Source organism: Helicoverpa zea, chromosome 8 (assembly GCF_022581195.2).
Source record: "Helicoverpa zea isolate HzStark_Cry1AcR chromosome 8, ilHelZeax1.1, whole genome shotgun sequence".
NCBI classification, from domain to species: Eukaryota; Metazoa; Arthropoda; class Insecta; order Lepidoptera; family Noctuidae; genus Helicoverpa; species Helicoverpa zea.
Genome location: NC_061459.1, coordinates 6,697,892 through 6,722,015, shown reverse-complemented (window position 1 = coordinate 6,722,015; position 24,124 = coordinate 6,697,892). Strand labels below are relative to the sequence as shown.

At 36.5% G+C, this 24,124-nt stretch overlaps 1 protein-coding gene across 2 annotated transcripts in view; it reads right to left on the bottom strand.

Annotated features, from left to right (window-relative positions):
- The window catches only part of LOC124632355 (semaphorin-2A-like), a 64,646-nt gene that overhangs the window by 8,290 nt on the left and 32,232 nt on the right, over positions 1-24,124 (bottom strand). For both annotated transcript variants that reach the window (XM_047167160.1, XM_047167159.1), the window contains exons 2-7: positions 12,788-12,875; positions 7,860-7,911; positions 6,073-6,243; positions 4,964-5,234; positions 1,266-1,496; positions 783-928 (exon numbers count right to left, since the gene is read on the bottom strand). In XM_047167160.1, coding sequence (XP_047023116.1) covers positions 783-928; positions 1,266-1,496; positions 4,964-5,234; positions 6,073-6,243; positions 7,860-7,911; positions 12,788-12,875 — 959 coding nt within the window. The remainder of the gene's footprint in view (positions 1-782; positions 929-1,265; positions 1,497-4,963; positions 5,235-6,072; positions 6,244-7,859; positions 7,912-12,787; positions 12,876-24,124) is intronic.

Sequence of the window (24,124 nt, the reverse complement as noted above, 5' to 3'; positions counted from 1 at the left end):
TTTAGTTCAAAATGGCTATTCTTGAACAATAAATCCTCCTTGTAATCCTTGCGGTAATCCTAACTTTGTACTGTTCTCAGAATCCTCGGTACTGAGCATTGTTCTTTTCTTTTTCGCATTAAAACGAGACAGTAACGTCGTCATAGAAAGCCTTTGAAAAGAAACTCCGAGTTCGTAGGTATATGAAAAGGCTAAAGTTAAAAGCAAAATATAGTGTAATTATTCATAACTAGCGCACTCATAAGCTTAATTTCTCTGCACAGAGCTAGCAAGAAATTACAGCTGTAACTCATTTTAATCACCCATATTATTATACAACATTTAATAGCAAGGTTTCTATGAAACATCCTATTTATATCTTCGCGGATCATTCAATTAACAGTGAAAGAGATATCTATCGTTTTACGATACTTGATATCTCACATGGTGACGAACTCGTGGGACAAAATAGTCTATACAGGGTTTTATGAGGACAGTTTCTGATATGTGTGTGAGCTTAACTATGAATAATAATGAATATTACTTAACAAAATAGGATCAGCCAGCTGTTTTAGCCGTGTCTCGTGGGAACTACTCTTCAGATCCGGAAAAACTAGCCTATAGTCTTAGGCTAGCCTCTAATTCTCCAGTATTTAATGGGAGCACGTTCAAGCAAACAAATAAACAAGATTGAATTGAAGAAAAGCAAGGCGTTCTTTTCTTGCAAGATACATGTTTATTTAACTAGTTATTCACAACACAGTTCTCGCCCTAAAGTCAAACAGAATAAAACAATAGTATACCTGTTCCTTGAATCGTCCGGCGAATGCCTCTTGTATGTCGTCCATGGAGTAAGTGCAAATAGCTGAGCCGACCAGTCCGTCGCTCGCTCCCGTCGTGAACGCCGCGTAGAACCTCGTCGTGTCGCCCGGCATTTGATACACGCTCTCTGTACCACGCATTAAAATAAAAGTCAACATTATTCCAACATACATACTACACGCTTTTACCTACCTTTTATTTATACACAATGTTTAACTTCCAGCAAAACCATTTCGCTATAAAGGTGTAGCTAAATAGGAATTCGCTACTTTCTCAGAGAATTTAATGTAGCTACTTAAAATGTGACTACAAACTTGCGCCCTAAATAAAATCCGACTTTACAACGTTGCAATGAAATGAAAGCGAGGAATGTGGAATTCTATAAACCGTGAAATTCAGAATGACTATTTAAGAGGACACAATTACAAGATACGTAAACATGCACAATATGAGTTTATACTTACGGATTTCATCAAAATAGAATGGAAACTCTCCGGGTATACTACAATTGAGCCTCGCTTTCAAATATGTGGCCCAGTTTTGGCTTAATATATGTTTTCCACCGGTATCGTGTTTACAGACTCTCGCCACTCTCGAGTAGACCGCTTTTCCGCAGTTCATAAACTCCACAGCAGTTTCTCGGAAGAAGAATAGAACGTACTCTCCGACATCGAAAGAGCCCACGAAATTAGTTTCTGCAACAAAATAAAAACATCGTTAACTTTTGAAACATACTTACTTCAAAAACGACACAAAGGACAATGCCAGGGTGTGGGCTCAAAGTTTGCCCAGCAGTGGGAGTAGTTTCAGCTGGTTCCATAGTGCACTCTGAACACGAAATCCAAATATTTTTGAAATCGGTCCCAGAGGTCCCGAGAAAAACCGGTTCAAATGTTCTCCATAGATAGTCACTTAACAAAGCCTGAGCCATTTGCCCAGTAGTGGGAATGGTTAGAATAGGTTCTTTACTTCACTGTTATCACGAAATCCAAATATTTTGGAAATCGGTCCCAGAGGTCCCGAGAAAAACCGGTTCAAATGTTAAACTTGATCAGTCACTTTATAAAGTCCAAGCCATTTGCCCAGTAGTGGGAATGGTTAGAATAGGTTCTTTACTTCACTCTTAAGACGGAATCCAAATATTTTTGAAATCGGTCCCAGAGGTCCCGAGAAAAACCGGTTCAAATGTTAAACTTGAACAGTCACTTTATAAAGCCCAAGCCATTTGCCCAGTAGTGGGAATGGTTAGAATAGGTTCTTTACTTCACTGTTATCACGAAATCCAAATATTTTGGAAATCGGTCCCAGAGGTCCCGAAAAAAACCGGTTCAAATGTTAAACTTGAACAGTCACTTTATAAAGCCCAAGCCATTTGCCCAGTAGTGGGAATGGTTAGAATAGGTTCCATAGAGCACTCTGAACACGAAATCCAAATATTTTTGAAATCGGTCCCAGAGGTCCCGAGAAAAACCGGTTCAAATGTTCTCCATAGATAGTCACTTAACAAAGCCTGAGCCATTTGCCCAGTAGTGAAAGTGGTCGAAATAGGTTCTTTGCTGCACTGTTAACACGAAATCCAAATATTTTGGAAATCGGTCCCAGAGGTCCCGAGAAAAACCGGTTCAAATGTTAAACTTGAACAGTCACTTTATAAAGCCCAAGCCATTTGCCCAGTAATGGGAATGGTTAGAATAGGTTCTTTACTTCACTGTTGTCACGAAATCCAAATATTTTGGAAATCGGTCCCAGAGGTCCCGAGAAAAACCGGTTCAAATGTTAAACTTGAACAGTTACTTTATAAAGCCCAAGCCATTTGCCCAGTAGTGGGAATGGTTAGAATAGGTTCTTTACTTCACTCTTAAGACGGAATCCAAATATTTTTGAAATCGGTCCCAGAGGTCCCGAGAAAACCCGGTTCTAATGTCCAACTTGAACAGTCAGTTTATGAAGCCCAAGCCATTTGCCCAGTAGTGGGAATGATTAAAATAGGTTTTTTACTTCACTCTTAAGACGGAATCCAAATATTTTTGAAATCGGTCCCAGAGGTCCCGAGAAAAACCAGTTCTAATGTTAGCCAGCCATTGTTAGCAAGCCATTTTAAGCAGCCACAAACCTAACAACCTCTTTTCTTGAAATAACATTCAGATAGATAGTGGTTTCACTGTTAACAGGATAAAAAAAAAAAAAAACAGAAATAGACGTTTAAAGGTAATTGTTGTTTCTCTTGCTTTTCAGTCTCTATCTACCACAATCAGTCCTAAGTTCGAGTAGCGTCATGCAATTAATATCCTTAATGGCAATGGAAAAATCTTATCAAGACGAATAAAATAAGCTCAAACACGAGGTAGTAAATAGATACCGTTGAGGAGTTCCCTCGTCTCACTGTCGTCTCCATCGTCAGGTCAGGTCTTTTTTTTTTTTTTTTTTAGCGACGTAAAATCATCAAATGACCCCTCCCGCTGTGGGTTAGCAGCGGTGAGGGAGTGTCAGACTCTTACTGACTAAAATCGTCGTGTTCCGTCATAGGCCTTTTATGTACCAGGGCCGCGGTATCTCTTTCGAACAACCCGCAGCCCAGGTCAGGTCTTAACCTCCACAGTTTTGTGGTGTCGGAGACATATACCCGATTGACAAGTTTTTATTCGATATGTGCTTACAATTTCCGAGAGTTCCATAATGTTTTAAGGTTTCTATCACCAGACCCTGGACCCTGGAACTATTTGGAAAGTAAATCCTTTTAAACAATAAAATGATTGTTTAAATCGGTTGGTAAACGACGGAGTTATGCACGTACTTACGTAAAAAGAATACAAACGAACTGAGAAACTCCTCCATTTTTTGAAGTCGGTAAAATAAAATCTCGTTCAATACCTCGTATTTGTCGATTAATATTAAATGCATTTCAATTAAGGTAATAAAAGTGGAATAGTTAAGAGTTCGTAAGCATATTTTTCGTAGTATTGAATAAGAGTCAAACCAGTTTTTCTCAGCACTCCTGGGATAGATTTCGAAATATTTCGGTCTGGGACCTATTATAAGCCTATGGAACATAATACACTATGCAGTTACTGTGGGCAACTCTTGAGCCCAACTTCCATACAAAGAATAGCATTGTCCTTTATCGTTTTTAGATGTCTATTTGATTAGCAAATATGTGTATTGCGAAATCCAGAAATGAGCTCGAATAAAATTGCCTTTCTTTACCATTTCCTATAACTAATAAAAATGTCGGCTTTTATTTCGGGTCGTTTAGCTGACAGGTCAGACGTTGTACAAGGTTCTTCTTTATTTCCTTTTATGCTCCTACGATAAAGAGTAAGCACCTATAGGTTTTATCGTAGTCTCGTAAAAGAAAGTACGGAATAAGGGACAAAGACCCAATATCCCGATTAATATAATGACTGTCCTTAGGTTTACTTATTCAATTTTGCATAACCCTTGTCAAATTCGTTTGGTGATTAAATAATCTTTAAGCCGGGATTTTATTGAGCTTTTACTGCTATTGGCAATTTAATACTATATAAACTTTGTAATATTATTTTGAAAGACACAATAAAATTCGAATTTGTTGATGTTTGAGCAAGCGTGGTGATTAATGCTCAATCCTTCTCCCTGTGAGAGGAGGCCTGTGCCCAGCAGTGGGACGATAAAAAGGCTGTAACTGTAACTGTAACTGTAAAATCCAATATAGTACGCATCGAAATGAAACATTCCTAGTCCTTATTTACGGCGTATTAATCATTCAAGAATTGGTCGGAAAACTTTGTAGGTAGGGTATTTAGATTTGCTAGCAACTGCGGTCACTATTTTGCTGAATAATGGTCTAGCTTTACCAGACAATGGACAACTATTTCGAATATTTGATTTACATTGACACTTTAATAATAAGCTGTCTAGTAACAATGAATCGTTAAATGTTTGAAGTTTACACTTTAGTGGACATTTTGTCATCGATTTAGAAATTTTTTGTGATCTTTGCTGAAATCAGTTAATTTATTTTATTCCCCAACTATTGCTTTTTATTGAGGAATGGACAGCTAATAATTAATTATAAATAATACGTATAAGTATCCTGGAAATTTATACCTACTGGGCATTTTACTACTGGACATTTTACATTTAACTTAAAATTAAAAATATAACAAAAACAAGTAAAACTTACTGTCAAGCCACTTGGAATCATATTTCAACGTCCTCTTGAAGTTAAACTTCTTCTGTCCCGTTCGGAAGTCGTACAGGTCGTTTCTGAATATAACTGGGTCTGCTTTCGTGAACTCTGCGTTAGTTCCCGCGTAAAGTGTGGGAAGGCCTCCAGGGTTGCCATCCGTCACCCACACGGCTGTGCTGTTGTCTGCCGGGTCGTAAGGACACTTCGCCACCCCTAGCCCTACGCCCGGCACGTACTCATGCCGCGGCAAGTGGGTGAGATTCAGCTGAATCACAATAAATAAAACTTTATTATTTGTTTGTTTGACACATTTGAAATGGTTCTTCATATAATTTTCTATTGAATTACTGTGGGATTTACACTTGAGAAAAAAAAACGAAAATGTTAATTTGTATAAAATTATTTTTAGAATAAACATTGTTACAATAGATCTGGGCTTTATCGCTCCCCATTGTGCTAACAGAATACAAAATAAACAGTCACAGTCTCGTGAATACTGATACCTAAAAAGTTTTAGGAACGTGCTCTTTAGAATATATCTCTAATTTTTGCCTTTAGAGTAGGTACAACAAATTTAAATGACGAATCAAATACGGGAACTCAGGCTTCTCTTTACCCGTAAAGATAAATGAGTATAATAGATATAGATCAATATTACATTTGGGAGAACTAGTTCCAGCCAGTAACTACTAACTACCCGGCTGATCGAACTACTTAATGATGATAGAAGCTATTAACCATTTTACGGGTAATCGTTAAGACAGTGTTACGGATCGCCTTTAGGTTTAAGACTAAATTATCTTTGTTGCTGGATAAATCTTTTAACTGAGGTAATTAAGATTATCTACTCACAAAAAGTTTATAAAAATCAGGATGTTATAAAATACTTATCTAAGAAAGATCTCAACTTATATAGAAGCAATTAATCGTAAAACTTTTGAAAGACCTCTCAACTTAAATTCTGTAATATTCGGTATAAAACTATAAATACATTTTATTGTTGCATTTGGTACTTTTGTTATATGCAGAAAATATGTTTAAAAAATCAGTAAACATTTTCAAAAGCCATTATGATCCTTTTAAACTAAAAGCTATTTACTTACATACACCACCCAATCCTTCGGACTATGCGCATTGGTTCCGCACACGTATAACCTCTCGCCGTCTCCCAAAGGTTGCAGCACCCTGATATGATTCCTGCACTCGAAGGGCTCCGACTTGCCCTTACTGACACACCTGGCCACGTTACTTGCTTCCAATAACAGTGCATCCCGCTGGAAAATTAACATTTATTAACCAAAGTTATAATTTAAGTATTGTCATAGACATATAAGATACACCTAGATGGAGACTCGTTAAATATGCAAAGATTAAGGTAACTATTTTCCATTAAGAGTATCTCATAGGCCGATAGAACAGCAGTAAAGACTGGGAAGGACGTTAGTAACGGAATCTAACCTCCTCTAGTTTCAATTACCTCTGAAGTACGGTAAGTATTACTTCGTCAATGTAACGGTCACCCATCCACAAACCATACGCGGCCTGATCAGCTTAACCTTTCTGATTTATCGACATTTTGGGTTGTTACTTTGGGTCCCTATATTGTGACACACGTGTTTCTCACAGCCGCGTGAACATGTGTCTGTTAATTCAGTAATCGTGTATCGAGTTAGCACATGTCACCACAGTGTGTGTAAGATATTACTGGGAATTTTAAAATCTTGTTGTATGTTTTTAGTATATTTTGATGATAAATACGCTTTCAATTTGCCGAGATTTTCTTGTTTATTTTACTTTCTTGACAGAAATCATAACAATGTTGTTTAGCATTAATAAACAAAGTGTAGCACGATTTTCTCGTAATCATAGATTCTACCTAGCTGACGTAGTATACAGAAATAATCTAGTTCCACATAGGTATTAAGCACATTCTGAATACCAGTTCACTCTGATTCAACGCCATGAAAATAGTCTAGAACTCCGTCTTTTTATAGACAACGTATAACACTTTATTTTTATTTAAACGAACTTATCTGATACCGTACTTGACTTAAATAGCAAATAAAATGCTCAGATCCTATTTATAACAAGAATATAAGAGTTTTAACGTCAAAAGAGTATGACACTTACGTGTGAAAATGTAGAAAAAGCTTATATGAAAGCAAAATGCATTAAAAATCCAGTGTAGTGCCATAAAAGTGTTCTTTAGAATTCAGCAACTGTACGCAAGTGGTTCATTTGACTTTATAAAAAAAGTTTTAGAACTTAATTTTAGGGTGATATTTTGTGAGTGTTTGTGTTGCACTAGAAGTTTGAATTGCAGTCTTACGTAGATTTAACCAAGGAAACCTCAGTGTACTGGTGAGAAAGCCGGCATTATTATTTTGTTATGACTCATAAAAAAATAATTAATCTGGATTTTTTTTAAACTGCCACCTCAAACGTCTCACATAGATTTTTATTTGTCTATCGATTACTAATAATATTTACGAAGATTACGAAGGTCAGGGTAAACCACTGAGATAAAACCCGTGGTTTCAGGCAACCACCGTTCGGGGTGAGTACTAAGCCTGACATTTGGGCTAGCGACGGCTTTGAACTTCTCATTGCATTGTGAATTGTAAATGTAGCAAGCCTAAGCCAAATGTCTTATTACAGAATTTATGAAATCCTTTAACGTTTCGCTTGTAAGCTCTTGCTCGGGGAGCTTACCATGAGCTCTTTTTAGCAGAACTCCTAGGTTCAGACAGACTTTCCTTGAAGTCGCGGTAGGTAACTTTTGTTTTGAGAACGTTCTTTTTAATGTTTGTTAATTTTTCAAGACGAATTCCAAATTGTAAATATTTTTTTTAAATCAGTGTTAAAAAGTGGAATAAATTCGTTCACTTACCTCACAATGCGATTGACTAATATCAGTCATATTTAATCTGAATACACGATCCCTGTAACAAAATGGGCACTTGAATTAAATTGTTTATGGTAATAACCGTAAGGCAAGCAGAAGCACAAGATAATAATAGTTCCTTAGCTGCATTACGTATTCAAATAACAAAAGTAAGACAATCCACGTTGGAATTGAATGAGCTCGGTCCTGGTGGCCGGGTAGCATATGCACAGACAACCACTTTTTTCTCAGTTTTTTGCGTCCACTATCTGCTCAACGAATCGTATAAATTATGCAGAATTGTTAGCCGTTTAACATTAATGCTTTGCTAGTAAAACGGACATCTAGTTTCATTACCGTTTGAATATTTCAAACCTTCCTGTACACAGCAATTAATTTATTAAACCTTTGATTAAAGTTTATTACAAATGTTGGAACTTGTGGTGTTTCTTACATACGTCTTAATTTATAGCAACTAGTATGTGTGGCTTGTTAACAAAATAAATGGGAACTTCACATCGCATTTGTTAAAGTTAGTGTGAGAATTTGAGAATGTATCGTTCTTGAGAGTACGAGATTTATAGATGTTCTTGTATTAGAACTTACTTGAAGCGGTTACGAGTTTGATAAAGTCCAACATTACGTGTTAAGATAATGTTATTACTTTTTTAAAGTAATAAAAAATGTGTAGTACACTATTAAAGGCCTACATTTTTACTGATTTATTGAATGCTTGAATTTAATAAAGTTACACACGCTAATCCATCATTCTAGTCGCTGAAAGAAAAAACAATTTTCTTTATGAATATGTCAAGGTGAACAATTACTTGTTGAATAACACTGGGCAGAAAAAAATGCATGCTTTAACTACATGCCAGTAAAATGCCTCTTACAAAAAGTTTTGCAAAAAATCCCCATTTAAATGTTTTAAATAACTGTGAAAAACCACACTCTACTTGATGAGATAGGCAAAAAATTCACGCGTAACTATGAAAAGGAAATATGCATTGGACAGGGAATAACATAAAATAAACCGGCCAAGTGCGAGTCGGACTCGCGCACCGAGGGTTCCGTACAAATGCTGTATAGACAAAAAGTGAGTTTCGCGCCAACCGTTCAGTTTAGAACAATCATAGTTATGGTAATTTCGTGAGAGTCAAAATAGTTAATATTTTTTATTTTATAATATAACTAAAATAGTAGGCCAGTACCTTGTAAAAGTTATTTTATTGAAGTTATTTATATACAACATTTTATAGTCATCATTCAGAAATCTGATTGAAAATAACTAATTATGTCTTAAAGGTCATGGGGCATATCTGACCCGCTTTGTAAAAAGTGGCGGACATGAATCAAAGTAGTTTTAAATCGTGGAGAATGGTATGACGTTTCTTTGAATATAAATATTTTATTAAAATTCCATGGAGACAAATGTCCAGGATCGTTTGAAAAATATAAAAGACAAGCAGTTTCAGAGGATTGTACGGGTTGCAATGCTAGTTTTTATTGTTAAAGACATTTCATAAAGAAGGAAGGTGCCAATCCGGATGACCAGGATCTGATGAGGATCTGGAAACCCTGAGAAATCGAGGGCAACTCTTGAATATTGTAGGCACGCATCGAGTCATAACCAGACATGTGAGTGTATTTTTGAGGGTACTGGTAAACAGTGAAGGTTTGGAGCTGATTTGATTATGGAGACTACAGAGAGTCAAGGGAACTCCCGAACGGTATGTTGCAACTACCACGTGTTTGGGCTTATTTTATTCGTATTGGCGAAGACTTTCCACAAAGATAGGTTTGACTGCCATTGTGGGATCGACAGCTAAGATCAGATATAGTTATGGGAACTCCTTTACAATTTATAACGTAACCTTGTGTTGGAGCTTATTTTATTTTAGGTGATGAGAATTCACTACTAACTTGGGTTAAAGCAGCCATTGCAGGAATGGGATCATTTATTTTTGAGGGATTAATCACCTAAAGAGCCCCAGTTTCAGTTTTTTTTTTCGAAACCGCCTGACGACTTGTAGCTGTCGAATTGTAACAACGACTTCTAGAGAGTAGGATTCGGGGCTGCTGGCTTTACGTTTCTAGAGCCTTGACAAAAGTGTAATTCTGTCCCTTTCTTTGTTTTATAAAGTCGGCATTATTTTATTTTGTAGCATTTTACAAACAAATCCAACTTCAAACATATAAAAAAGCAACAAGAAAACAAAAGCAAGAAAGAAATTAAAAAGATGTTAGGTGCATCGGTCTAGAAGTCGGTGTCTAGAGGATGCATCTATATTTATTTAACCACCGAGATCTAGACCAATGCATATAAACAGTTTTCTTGTTGTTTTAGAAGTTGTTTTTTTTTTTTGTAAAAAGTTTTTATTTTTAACTTTTGTGAAAAGTTCTCGTCAATACTAATAATATAAGCCCAAACACGACGTAACTAAAACATACCGAGTTCTCTCGACTTTCTCACGTCTCCATCATCAGATAAGCTCTAAACCTTCACTGTTTGATAGTATCACCAGACATACATCTGAGAATCAAGTTTTAATCCTATGCATGCCTACAATTTCTGATAGTTGCCCTCGATTTCTCAGGATTTCCATCATCAGATCCTGACCTGATGACAATGGAAATAAACGGCGAGTATACTCTTTCACTACAAAGAAATGATTTCTCAAATCCGTCAAACTTGGTCGTTTAAATTCCCCATTGAAATGAGGAAAATATTTGATGTTTACACCTGATTTTCTCTAGATTCCCATGGTTCACATTGATGCGACTAATGCCATAGTAAATCAGAGCCTTTATCATTATACTGTGCTATATTTCGTTCGTATCCGCCGTGGGTATGGTTTTCATACTAAGGTGCCCAATGACCTTTGAATGATTTAAAATTTTTCACAGTTTAGAGGCCATTATATGTAAGAAGTGTTTGATATGAATTTCACTTTTTATTCAAAACTTTAATATCTCTACGCGTTCATGTGAAAAAGGATAGGTAGTAAGTTTATAATTATTAAAAAAATATTTTATGTCATGTAAGCAAAAATAATATTTTAATATTTTATGTAACTTCAAATTTATAATTTTTGCAATTTTTCCTTTATCTGTACTATATAACGTTGCTTCGTGCCGAATTTTAAGATTCTGAGTTCACGGGAAGTACCTTGTAGGTTTTGATTCCCTAGCGTGTGACGGAAATTCGTCTAAGGTGTCGGTAAAACTGCTGTATCTTTTGATCGCGTTAACTTAGAAGTTTGATTTTTTCATTGCTTAAAGGGACAATAGACCTAGGTATTTGGTATAAATTTCAATTTGGTACCTTTATTCGTTCGTGAGAAATAAGGTAGTAAGTTTCATTTTATTAAAATATTTTTATTATATTATATAACAAAAAAAATTAGATTTTCGCAAATTTCCTTTATTTGCATTATATAACAATGCTTCATGCCAAATTTCAAGATTCTGAGTTTACGGGAAGTACCCTGTAGGTTTTGATTCCTTTGCGAGTGTCGAGAATTTGTTGAAAATATTGACATAATCGGTTGTATCTTTTGATTGGCTTGGCTTAGAAGCTTGATATTTTCACAGCCTAAAGGGACAATAGACCCGAGTATTTCATGTGAATTTCAGCTTGATACGTTCACGCGTTCTTAAGATAAAGGGTCTTGACAGACAGACAGACAGACAGACAGACAGACGGACAACAAAGTGATCCTATAAGGGTTCCGTTTTTTCCTTTCGAGGTACGGAACCCTAAAAATATCATAAATGTGCATTACTTTACTCGCGGCTACATTCGGATGAAACAAAAAGCTTCCTCGAGGGAATGTGAAAGAATGATTAACTTTTGGACACGTGACGGATAGGTGTCTAAACTGAAACGAAAAGTATTACGTAGAACACGTTTGTGACAGGCCACTATCAAATTGTATTTTGAATATTTTTGGTTTATCATTTTTATTTAGTTCTGATTGATATGTAATCTAGTTTAAAAGAAATAATTAAAATACGAAATACCTACGTAAATAGGTACATACCTACCTAAGATATATACTGATTTTTAGAGGTTAAACGAAACAAGATAGAGTTTAGGATTTAATTTTATTTAAAGCAGTAAGTAAAGCAGTTCAGACACAGCTCGAACTTTAAACAATGTGAACTCCGAAAGTACAATATTAACTTGATTAAGTAAAAGTAAATTCACCCGTTGATCGCATTAGAATAAAACAAAAAGTAACAAATCCATGTTAGAAGTTTAAACATCGTTTAAACATGTCGTTTAAACATTAGTGTCGTCATGATAATAGAATACACGGTACAGTGTAATGACAAGAAAAATGGGCCAGCTAAAGCAAATAAAAGTAGTCAGAAATTGGTGGATAATACGATATCGTGTCTCAAACCCATTTCCCAAGTAAATCATTAAAATGACGGCGAGTGGTTGTGGTAACAACACTAATCAGCTACAATTGTAAACCCCGTATTTATATTGTGGTTTCTGATAAAACTGCTCGGTGTATTTATAGGAATAATTAACAGAAAAACAACATAATAAGAAAGGTATTTTTGGTAATTGCAAGCGTAATAATAAGAAAGGACCGTTCATTTGAAATTAATTTGTAACAATAACTTGGTTCGTGATATAATTTTCTATAATAATGCTTTAATTATTTATATTTGTAGCTTGCGTTTTATAGGCTTACTTAAACTTAACTTAACTCCCACTTAAAGTAACCGTGAATAGATAAAAGGAAAGTTAAATTGACTTTTCGTGTCATTGTATTTGTTCAGTTAGAAATATTTGTTTAATTAATATTGTGAAATAAACGGAGACTTTATCTGGCCGTAGCAGACATTTTTCATTCATGTATATTACAGCCACGTTCAGGAGTTACGTTATAAAAATGCATTGTTTGCGCAATACTTACATAGCACCAACGTAAAGTGTGTTTCTCTCCTCATTCAAATACAAAGTACGGTAGAAGAGACTGCCGCATGAGAATTCTCTTATATGATCTGAAACAAAGAAACGCATATTTAGTACACTGCAGTCTTTTTTATGATAAGCTTCTTGTGTAACATTAGAATTACCCTGGAGAGTTCCCGTTTCTAGAGTGGACTGAATTCTGTAGTCTTTATTTGAGTAAAGTAGCAGTTAAGTGTAATGTAAAATTTAAGTGACTTCGATGTTTGAATGTTATTCAAGCTAATTTATACGGATCACGGATTAATCATTTTTTTTTTTCAAACATGCCTGGAATGTTGTCAAAAAACAAAATCGCGATGTATCGAAATTACAAAATTATAATCTATAATAAATTAAATATTTTCACTTCTAAACCTTTTAATTATATTAAGGATATGTAGTCTGCATTTAGGCATCCATTTTTTAGTTATGATATCAGGCATTCAAAGGTAAAGATTATGGATCTCTAAAAAGTAAAGGCGTTTGGAATGTAAGTACTTAATTAACAAGAAAGTAAACATTACCTCCCAAAAGACTCATTGTATGTGTAAATCATTATTTGAGAAGAACAATATCCATAAAACTTTCAAAGTCAATTCATTGCCAGTTTATGCAATGGGTTTTTAAGCATTCCATCATTTGCATAAGAATTGGTTATCGACATACAATAACAGTATATTACGCAGGAAACTATGCTATAAATAAAAAGTATGATAATATAAAATGTATGCTATCGAGAGATTATGTAATAATTTTTGTGAAGCCGCTGTTGATTTATAAGATAATTAAAAACACACACAAAATCAGTAGTGGTATTTACGAATGCATAAAAGTCAACGTTAGTGTGCCGCGAAGAATAAAACTGAAACCATATCGACTGTTGGTTCATCATAAACACAATACGACAGGAAGTTTTGCGTTGGATGGGTGATTAATTTTAGTGACAATAAAATAAATAATCAAATATTTATGACCTTTCCTGAGAACATCTTAATGAAATCATCCATCGAACTAAATTAATAAATAATATGTGTGAATGGCTCTTTCAAAGCTGCCGAACTGCTAATAAAAATCGATGAATTATTTAATTTACCTTTATATTTAAAATGATAATGTCACTCTTTCAATTAATTTATCTCAAAAATACTTCCAGAAACCATTTAGAGCCACGGAAAACAATAAGAACTATATAAAATTTCAAGTACCCAAAAGTCACAGTCAAGAGACAGACGGACACTGCGTCGCAGTTATAAGGTGAAATCCTTTGGGACGTCGCGCGCCACCTTAAAATAGAGCTTTCCACTCCGTTAAAAATAGGTACAGTTCTTAAAGTTAGATAAGAACTAACAATACAATGTTTGTATGCAATTTTAGAAGGTAAAGTAATTATAAGTGCGGCATAAGAACATTGTGATTATTGGCAGGTGGTCGGCGGCGCGCACGCTACCTCACGTGACGCGCAAGCCCGCATCGTCACGTTTACAACGACCTCTACTTAAATATAATTAAACTTTAAGCTACATATATGTATAGGCAGAATACTCTACGTCTGTTAATATGCATAATAGCTTCGCAAAAAACCAGGGTATCCATCCAAACCTTTACATGCCTACGTATCGGTAGTTTACTTTTTCCCAAAGTTTTTTTTTTTTGGTAATATTGATTGGTATTTTTTATCTTTATTGAAATGTTTTTCTTCAGAATCTAATTCTGTTGCAATTTCTTCGTTTATCAATTATACGATATGAACATTCCACGCATAGCATCAAAGGACACCTATGTGGAAATTACACTGTTTCAGAGTACTGGCATCAAGCTAAGTTACTGAGCATGATAGCCAATACACCGTAACATAATCTGTTTTAGTACATTTGATTCACACACACATTCACATTCGCAACCACAACTATAAGATCAGATTCCATGTTACTAAGGTAAACTGCAAACTAAACCACTTCTGTATGCACGCAGTTAACTCGCAATGACAAGAACTAAGTACCAGATTAATCAAAGTCAACGCTAACTCACATTTATAGAAAACGGGAGGAAAATGTATGAAAGAATCACAGATCCTAATTACACACTCAATTTGCAGAGCCGAGGGTCATCAAATCAAAGTTAAGTAAATGCGGACGGCTGTTTCCTCTGCAAACTTGATTCAATTCTCCTTCAATGAGTCATCCTACGCGTTGATGTAGGAGGGTATGTAGCCGGCCTTAGGTAAGCTGTCGATAACAAATTGCATGGTGAACAAATGAAGGCTAATTATTACCGTGATGATTTGGTCAGTGAATCACGTGATAAGTTGACACCGGACAACGCGCCAATTACAACACTAATGAACTCATTGTTTGTAGATCTAATGAACCGTGTAGGTAACTAGGTACCCTGCCATAGCCGTGTGAACATGATCTTCTTATAATTAATTTTTAATCGGAGCTGAGCTTAATACCAACAAGCTAAACAAACTTATTTCAACGTTGTTGGAAGTACGGATTTAAGCCGCGAAAGTATTTTTTTCTGAGACAAAAAGCAATTTCCTTATAAATAAGAAAGACTTGATGCTGAAACGAAATGGTATCAAAGATTTTTATTTACAACTTTGGTCGTATTATATTGTCGTCAAATTATAATCGCTGTTTTGTTAACAAAATCGTTAAAATATTTTCTGGATAAGTATGCCAATATCCGAATTATCCAGCAGGCTTTAGTAAAAACATCAAACGCTATCACTGCCTCCAAACGTAGTGCACACAAAGTGACGTAATAATAAAGTTAAATGAATTAATTTACATCAAATAGGCAATACGGGTAAGTGCGGTTAAAATGTAAATCTATAATAACGAGGAGAGGTATCGCGCGACGGCAGCAATGACGACCGCATTATGCTGATACCATCGCATTGGAGGGTTAAATACCGCAACAAGTAAACGGACGACTGTTTGTTGAAACGTGCCTGCGAGGGTTAACTCGTGTTCGTTCGGAAAATTGTGCTATTTGTTTTTACGTCGAAATGTTGTTTCAATTGTTGATAGAACTTTGGTGTTGTGTTTTGCCTTCTTGACGCGGCATCATAGGTAATCTCTGACTCTCATCTGAGTTCAAAAAAAAGCTCTTAAATGAACATTTTCAAATGAATCCTTTTCACCCAAACACCTGATACCCTGAAAGCCTAACCTTACTCAACACCCACACAGCAAGCAATAAAGTGATCTATTCTTAGGACCACTCCGAAATGGTAATGACTACGGATGTGTAGACTACTACGAATAAAACCCTTTCCATTATTAGATTGGTACATAGACCAGTAGAAATTAGTACAAAAAAAAACGTAATTATGGTCCAGATATTGTGTGCAGAATTCACCAAATGAAATACGAGTTAACACTAAAACAATTTATCACACTGAAATTGTTCTTATTAAGTTGTAAACAAGTTGTAAACGACTTCTTAACACAAGCAACAAAAACAAATTAAAATAAGAAAAGGAAAATATGCGAACAGAAATATGTTGTGCAGACCACAGCAGCTGCGGTACGGATGTCTCCTTTTTATTCCAACGCAATTGTAACTGTGTGCAACGGCCCTACATTTACGTCAGTGTATTAATATCCTTGCATGTATTCGAAAATGGGAGAATTAGCGCTTTAAGCGCATTATGCATGCGTGCTGGCATTAAACTAAATAGCTTTTTCCCGCAGCTTCACTACTCGTTGCGTTGTTCGGCTATATTTTAAGTGTCAGTAATACTGGTTTGTTTTTAAAATTTTGTTGCCGGTAATATTGGAACGCTAAGTTTTGAAACATTTTTATCCCAAGTTCTAGAAGCATCAAAGCGTAAAAAGATACTCTATTGAGAAAACTGGCGCCTTGTAAGCATGTTTGATACAATTTACGATACTAGATAACGCTCGGAGCTTCAATTTAATGTAGAAAAATGTAGCAAATATCTGAAAAGTCCATTCTAAGAGTTACAATGTTGTTACACTCATAAACATCAGAAAAGGTTCATATTATTAGGATTTAAAAAATGATTCTCTTAAAAAGTAATGGTGCCTGTTTACCTACTTGTATATTCGAACATACGCAGCAAAAATTTACATAGGTAATAAAACAGTCTCATAACTCCCGGTTAACGTACCAGTACACGAAACCAGAAAGTAAATCAGACACCAGCAGTTCAAATAAAGTCTGCGTATTTACAAAGAGCTCACACGAATGTCGGCGACTTGCAGAGAGAGTTGTCTGTGTACTTAAAAAGAACAATTCTCTAGTAAACGTTTTACTAAGCGTCTGCTGAGTTGTCCCCTATCATTGTTTAAAGTATTAAACTCGAAGGTAATGCCACGGACGCAGGTAGGTTGTTTGTGGCGGGAACTAGCGCAGTTCTCGCTCTGCTTCTTATTTTTCTGGTCGTGATTTCAATGGTTAGGGATATGTAGCATTCTTTTTGCGTGTTTGAGTTGCGCGTTAGTCCGGTCGGAGATGCGGTTCAAGATAACGGCAGTCTTCGTAAATCTGCCCTGTCCGAGTCGACGCTGTGTGCTGCGTTTGGCTCTGTACTCCACATTGATATCTAAAAGAAAATACTGTAGAGAAACCGCACTGACGTGTTTTGCTAAACAACTGTGATTTATTTTCTCTTTACAATTTGAACTTAAATTTTGCTGAAATGTTTCTAGCTTTAGGTGCTCCTAAACATTTCCTGCATTTAACGACTTCTGGCAATGTTTATCTCGTACAGTTATGCCTTAAATACAAACAACTTTGAAGGTGTTTCTCTGAAACTGGAGGCCGCAATCCTCAAAGGATTTGTATGAAAATTGGCACATTTATAGCCACGGTCTAAATCTCAGTTACATTTGGAGACGGGTTAAATCCTAAGGGTACATTGATGGGACATATGGTTTAAAAGTAGCTCCAGTTAAAAAATAAATTGTGCGCAAATGTGGAAAAGATTCCGTTTATTGTACACGTGACTCTACTCATACAATAACAATACTGAAAAAGAATTCTCTGAAAGATATTTAGCTATTTCTTTCTCTTCTAAACAGTAACTAACAAAAGCAAACACAAAGTAAAAAATCTTCAAACCAAAGTACTCTAAATGAATTTCAACAAGAACGATGTAACCAGGAAACATTACCTCGCATTCGATTCTTCAATTGAGTATTTTACATAAAAGGGGAGAGAAGTAAAAAATAGTACAGATATATGGCGACTGGAGTGGTGACCGGACGCCCCGGGCGCTCATTAAGGCAGGGAGAAGCGCCCAGTACTGTGTTGTTTTTACACGGATTTTACTGTTACAATTACTCGGCAAGGTGACGATGCTTCTTCGTTTAATTTGTTTACAAAAGTTTGTAATTTTACACTGGAATAATGTCTTGATTTTTCGGCATTTACAGTTATATCTACTTAAAAAGATTCTATTTCTATTACCAAATAGCACTGCTTTGTTGCACATGAGACATTCTAGTTGATTTTCCAGATAAGAGAATCCAACTCTTAAATGTTCAACGAAACGTATGAAATTATTTTTGTATTTGGACATGTACAATGTTTTCAATCAGGAAAGAAAATAGCAACTGAAGAAGTGCTTAGAAAGCTTAAAAAATAAACTGGATGACTATCTTCCGAAGATATAAATTTCTTTAGTCTGTTTGTATTTTGTAAATAAAATGTTATAATTTGATATGAGTATACTACCCCTTAAGATCCAATCCGTAATTAATATTGGGGTCGCACTTCGTGAATTGACAATTGCCCTCATGGGCGAAAACCACAACTATATAAATATTGTTTTCTCTTTCTTACAATTTTAGTTCTTTAAGAGTTCAAGAAATGACAGATAATACACAGTTTCTTCCCGTTCCCACCACATATGTTTACTTAATGGCCTGACTAACTAGCTGGATTGATAATGGCATAGAAAAATCTAATTAAGGTTAAGACAAGTATGTCGGGTCTACCATAACAAGGATCGTAACCGCAAGTCACCACAACTAGCGGCGTGCACTTTATCTATTAAGAAGATGTCTGCCTTTCAACTAATAGAATTTTTAATCAAGTTGGTTGCGGCGCCGCCTCGGCACAAGTACGCCAGATTAATGTAATTCGACGACGCCATCACAAAGGCAAATTGTAATCCTCCCTCTTTTCATTGTATATTCCCGTAACGTGGCACTCACACAATGTGTCGTATTTTTACTTTATTCGACAAGTCCTTGCATTACGTAGACAAACATGGAGCTGCAGTGTTATTTTATTATTGTGAAAGGAACAAGTGTTTCGCTAACAAACATTGAATTGCTACAAAGGTATGATTTGCATAACGTCATCTCCAATGCGGCCTTTGACTCGGTGTCGGATGGATGTCGCCGGCCCGAGTGGGATGCAGTCGCAATGTTCAGAACGCCCCTTAAATCGGCCGATTGCGGCACAGTCGTTAGGAAGGCCAAAGTGTCGGGACAATTAAGTTGAAGCGGCGATTGTGAACGGTGCCAAAGCGGATGTAGGTCAGTGAGTGCGGAGTGGACCCGCACCACTAAGGTGACAGCAGATTCAACTACGCTGTGTCATGACCTCCGCTATCCTTGCGCTTGGCAACGCACCTCGCGCCCCAGATACTCGTACTTTTGTTATTGTTACATATACTCGCCCCTATTTGTACATATGCAATGAAAAGGCCCTTGAATTTATTCTATTAACGGCAATGTACAACACACCACCCTCGCCATTTGAGCCGATCGAAATAATTTATTTCCATAAAATCTTATCTATAACTTCTTAAAGATGCATTCTACGGAAGGAGCCGGCGTCTATCTAAACAAGAAGGGGAGATAAGGCGGTTTAGTGCACTCATATACAGCGTGCCGTTGTGATGCAAGACTTCCAAGACTTTAAGTCTGTCGTTATATCGAAGCCATCCATACAAGCTCTTTGACACTATGACTTTATTGTGAAAGATACTGTACCTACATATAGCTAGGTACCAAGCTCTAATCCGATTAGAATGCTTGGAGAAAACTTTTAAGACGCATTTAACTTAAATAAATATTTTATTTTTTCATGTGGGTATACAAAGATTAAAAAAAGCAAAAAAAGGTATTAAATTAATAACAGGAGTATTTCACTGGGATTAAGAATTTACGCGGTGAATAGCAAATTAGCAATCCAGTTACCCCTTATCATATGGAGATTAAATATCGAAACCAGCGTTATGTGAGACAGAGCACTTGCCTAATCCTCGGGGATCAGAAGCGATTACGTTATGTTACTAAATAAATTACTTGATTAATTCAATCTCATATAACACTTACGCTCTGTGGTCTGTATTAATTCAAATCCAGTATTATGCATGTAACCACCAGTTTACGCCTCCGAGCTCGTGTTGCAGCACGAAGTAATTCTTTGCAGCTTCTGCCGCATATTCTAACGTGCTTACCGCCGAGCATACATTATAACCGAACTAGTTCACCATCTGATACTGCTAAAAGCTTCGTACGTTCACCTATCTGACCCTTTTCGAACAAAATTTTACTCCAGAACGGAGCAACAAAGAATGTTTATACACGAAAGCAAACAAGATTTTTCTCGCTATTTAGAATGCCTCTTTTGGATAGTGTAAAATATGAGTGCGACCGCCGTGAAATGAGCTTTGGGCTCCTGTCAGGCCGCGTCGCCGAGTGCCGTCTGAATTTTGCACAAAGCAATTTTCGTCAATTCGAGAGGGAAAGCATCAAATTAATCCGGTAAAGATAATGAGGACGTAGTATGAGTGTTATTGCCTCGTTAATGTCGTTGATTGGCGTAATTAATATACACATTCATATTAAAGTCAATTTATTTAATTTATCGATGACTGATTTGTTTTGGTAATTAATTTGTCGCTGAGGCAATGTATTAGCATGCATGACACACATATTTTCAACAGTTTGTATTGTTAGTTATTAATAATATTTGATGGGAATATTGTTGTTTTGAATTCAAATTTACACTACAAAGAAAAATATTTTTTACGGTAGATAATATTACAGATGTGCGATATAAAGCCATCGTTGCAATAACATTGCACTCGCATTAAAGAATACCACTTGAAATACGTAAAACTGTAGTAACGTAATACTGTGTCATTTTATTTTGCGAGTGTCATCAACACCTTTTGTTCCAGTTAAAATGCAATTTAAAACATTCTTTGTTCAAACCTTCAATGTTTTAACCAGGTTAAAAGAGTTATTTAATGTTAAAAGAGACTTAAGTCTAAAAAAAGGTTTTGGTAACTTACCTACATTGCCTAGATTTTATAACAGTATTTTTTTTTTACTTTTCTGAAACGAGACTCGGGACATTTTCAGGAGTTACATTTTTATTTCGTTTTCAATTTTTCAAGAGAGCCACTACAGCTAACTCCTACGAAAACCCGGTTATATGACACAGTAGCGGTTGCTCTCTATCCAAAAAAAACCGGCAAAGTGTGAGTGGAACTCACGCACGATGGTTCCCGTACCACACTTCACGATTGTTGCATAGCCTAATTATTTATTTTATTGCAGTTTTCATTAACTTTGTTGTCAATGCAACAGAAATCTGTGAAATTCTCTTCTGGTACTGTTTAAATATACCTACTTCTTCGCATTATGACTTCTGCTTGACCGTAGCTTCTGATGAAATGAAAAAAAAAATATTTAAAATAACAATAAATTAATGGTAGTTCACATTAGGAGCGCATTCAAAACAAACACCTTGAACTCTTGAGCCGTTCTATATTAGTGTGGCCCCAAATAATTTACAGCTACGAGTAGGAGTCCGAGAAATAAATACAGTAGGTACGGATGCGGGCGGCGACACGTGGTAAGCGAAGCGTAATGGCGATAGCTCGCGGTCCCCTGTGTCCTGCGTCACGCGCACTGTGCACTTATGAGCAAACAAACACATACACTGAATAACAAAAGTGAATAATACAACAACAAATTGAATGAATCAAATTGTTATTTTTTTTTTCAGTGATTTTTTTGTTGCCGCCTGTTTATTGTGAGTTGACAACAACAAGTAAATTTTTTGAAAATCATATTCAATGGACCCAGTCAATGTTTTTTGAGTAAATACTCGAAAATTATTGAGTATTGTTCCCTAGCGTATGTAACGCATAAGGGTGCGTCCACATCTGGCGAATGCGCCGCGAATGCGCAGCACGCGAGCCGATCGCGAGCTGTCCGCGAGCTGCGCGCGTGCATTTTTGTTCGTGCGCCGCTTCTGCGCCGCCCGCGCGCAGCTCGCGCGCGACCTAAGCGCCGCACGCGAGCGGCGCGCAGGCGGCGCGCGACGTCTGCCATCTTCGATAGTACTGAGCCAATATACGGAAATGTATGGGCGAGAACTGATTGCGCGCAGATCACGCGCCGCTCGCGCGCTCTATACGAGCCTTGCGTGAGTTGCGCTAAAGAGGCGCACCGAACTATTGCAGTGACTGCACGCGCACAGCTCGCGGACAGCTCGCGATCGGCTCGCGTGCTGCGCATTCGCGGCGCATTCGCCAGATGTGGACGCACCCTAAGGCTAAAGTCATGATTGACACGAGAATTCTTTGAAGCTTAAGTACGCTGTAGTTAGTTCAGTGAATAGTTTATGTTTTGACTACTCAGAAACGTCAAGTGTAGAATGATTTTTGCGACAGCTACCTATAGACGTTTCCAGAAATAGAGAAAATTACTTCTGTAAAAATTAAAAGGGACAGAACAAATCACGCTGACTCACAACTATACCATTCCCTAATGATCATTACTAAGTCCCCTGTCTAGCTGTGCTCCCTTGAGGAAAGAAGGGTGATGATACCAGGATTAAAGGTTGCTTAGAATTCATTAGTTGTAGCAAACGATGTAGACCTACGTTTATATTTCTTGATGACTTGACAATATTTCCTTTTATTTCAATATCAACATTTCTTTTGCGTATTTTCGCGAGTAACAATTCATACTTTATCTAAAACAGACATCATGCGCCGCTATACTTTCAGTACCTACATTATGTCTTGTCTGCAACATCTTTTTCATTTCCGACGTATGTCTAAATAACAGAAGTGTTGAATCGTAGCGGGAACAATACACCGCCAAGCGGATGCGTAGCACGCGTCACTCACACATACGTACTACAGCGTGTATGTAATTTAATTCAGCTCATTCAAAAGCGCACACGTACAATATGCAGCCTACAATCAGCAACTGCTACGTGCGTAGCGACAGCTCTACGCTTTTCGTAGACATCGTCGACTTTAGTTATAAGCCCATACAGACTGTCTCGGAATACAACAAATATAATATTCATATTTCTATTTATTTTTTCATTTCCTTTAAACGTGGCTTTCGGTTTGTTTTCATTGGTTTACTTCCTTATTCACTGAGAATTTATTCTACAAAGCATCTCAAGTCCGTACGTTAAAGATATCATTTTCCTCACGATTCGCCACTAATTGCAAGTGTAGTTAACGCGATCATAACTACGCTCATTAAAACTTTCATCTAACATTCTGTGCAGCAGATCCCAAAGATCACTATTACTGAATCGTTTCCACTTTGCTCGTCCTTTATCGAAATACGCTTCACCTTATCAATATTTTTGTAAGCGCTCAGCATTTAGGGAAACGACTGCCCAATATCTCAGTAAGTACAGAAAATATATGTATAGCCACAATAAAATTCAAGTAACACAGTCTGATACACGCAGGGCTACACAAATTACTTCAATAAGCACGCATGATGGAGGACGAGGTTCCCACGAAATGGCGAAATTCCATCCGCCGTGGATGCGCCACTGAATACAAATTCACATGTACTCCAATTATAGGAAAACGATTTGGTACGAATATTCTTGGCAGACTTGCAAATTTCGTCTCGAATCAGCAAAATATACTTATTTTGTTGGGAGTTAGAATGGTCCCGTCATGAATTCGTGACTTTCCTTTTCTGGATGAGCCAAACTAGCCCCCCGAGGGACCAAGTGCTGGATCTGTTAACGTCGCCACTGACGAAAATTGATTGATATTACAAACCACTTTTGTGGTGGCCTTAGTGGACTGTCAACTATGATATTCAACTCTATCTATTCATGAGTGGTCTATTTATTTTGCTCACATATACCTTGCTCTGCACAGTACGCCTAGAGCATTTGTTATAACTAATAATACAGTGACTAAAAGTTAATAAAGTCACTAAATTAACAAATACAATTACTTGCTCTAATTAGCTAATTAGGTTTAATAAACTAATTAAATCCTTTACAAGTTACAAAGTAAGTTTAATCC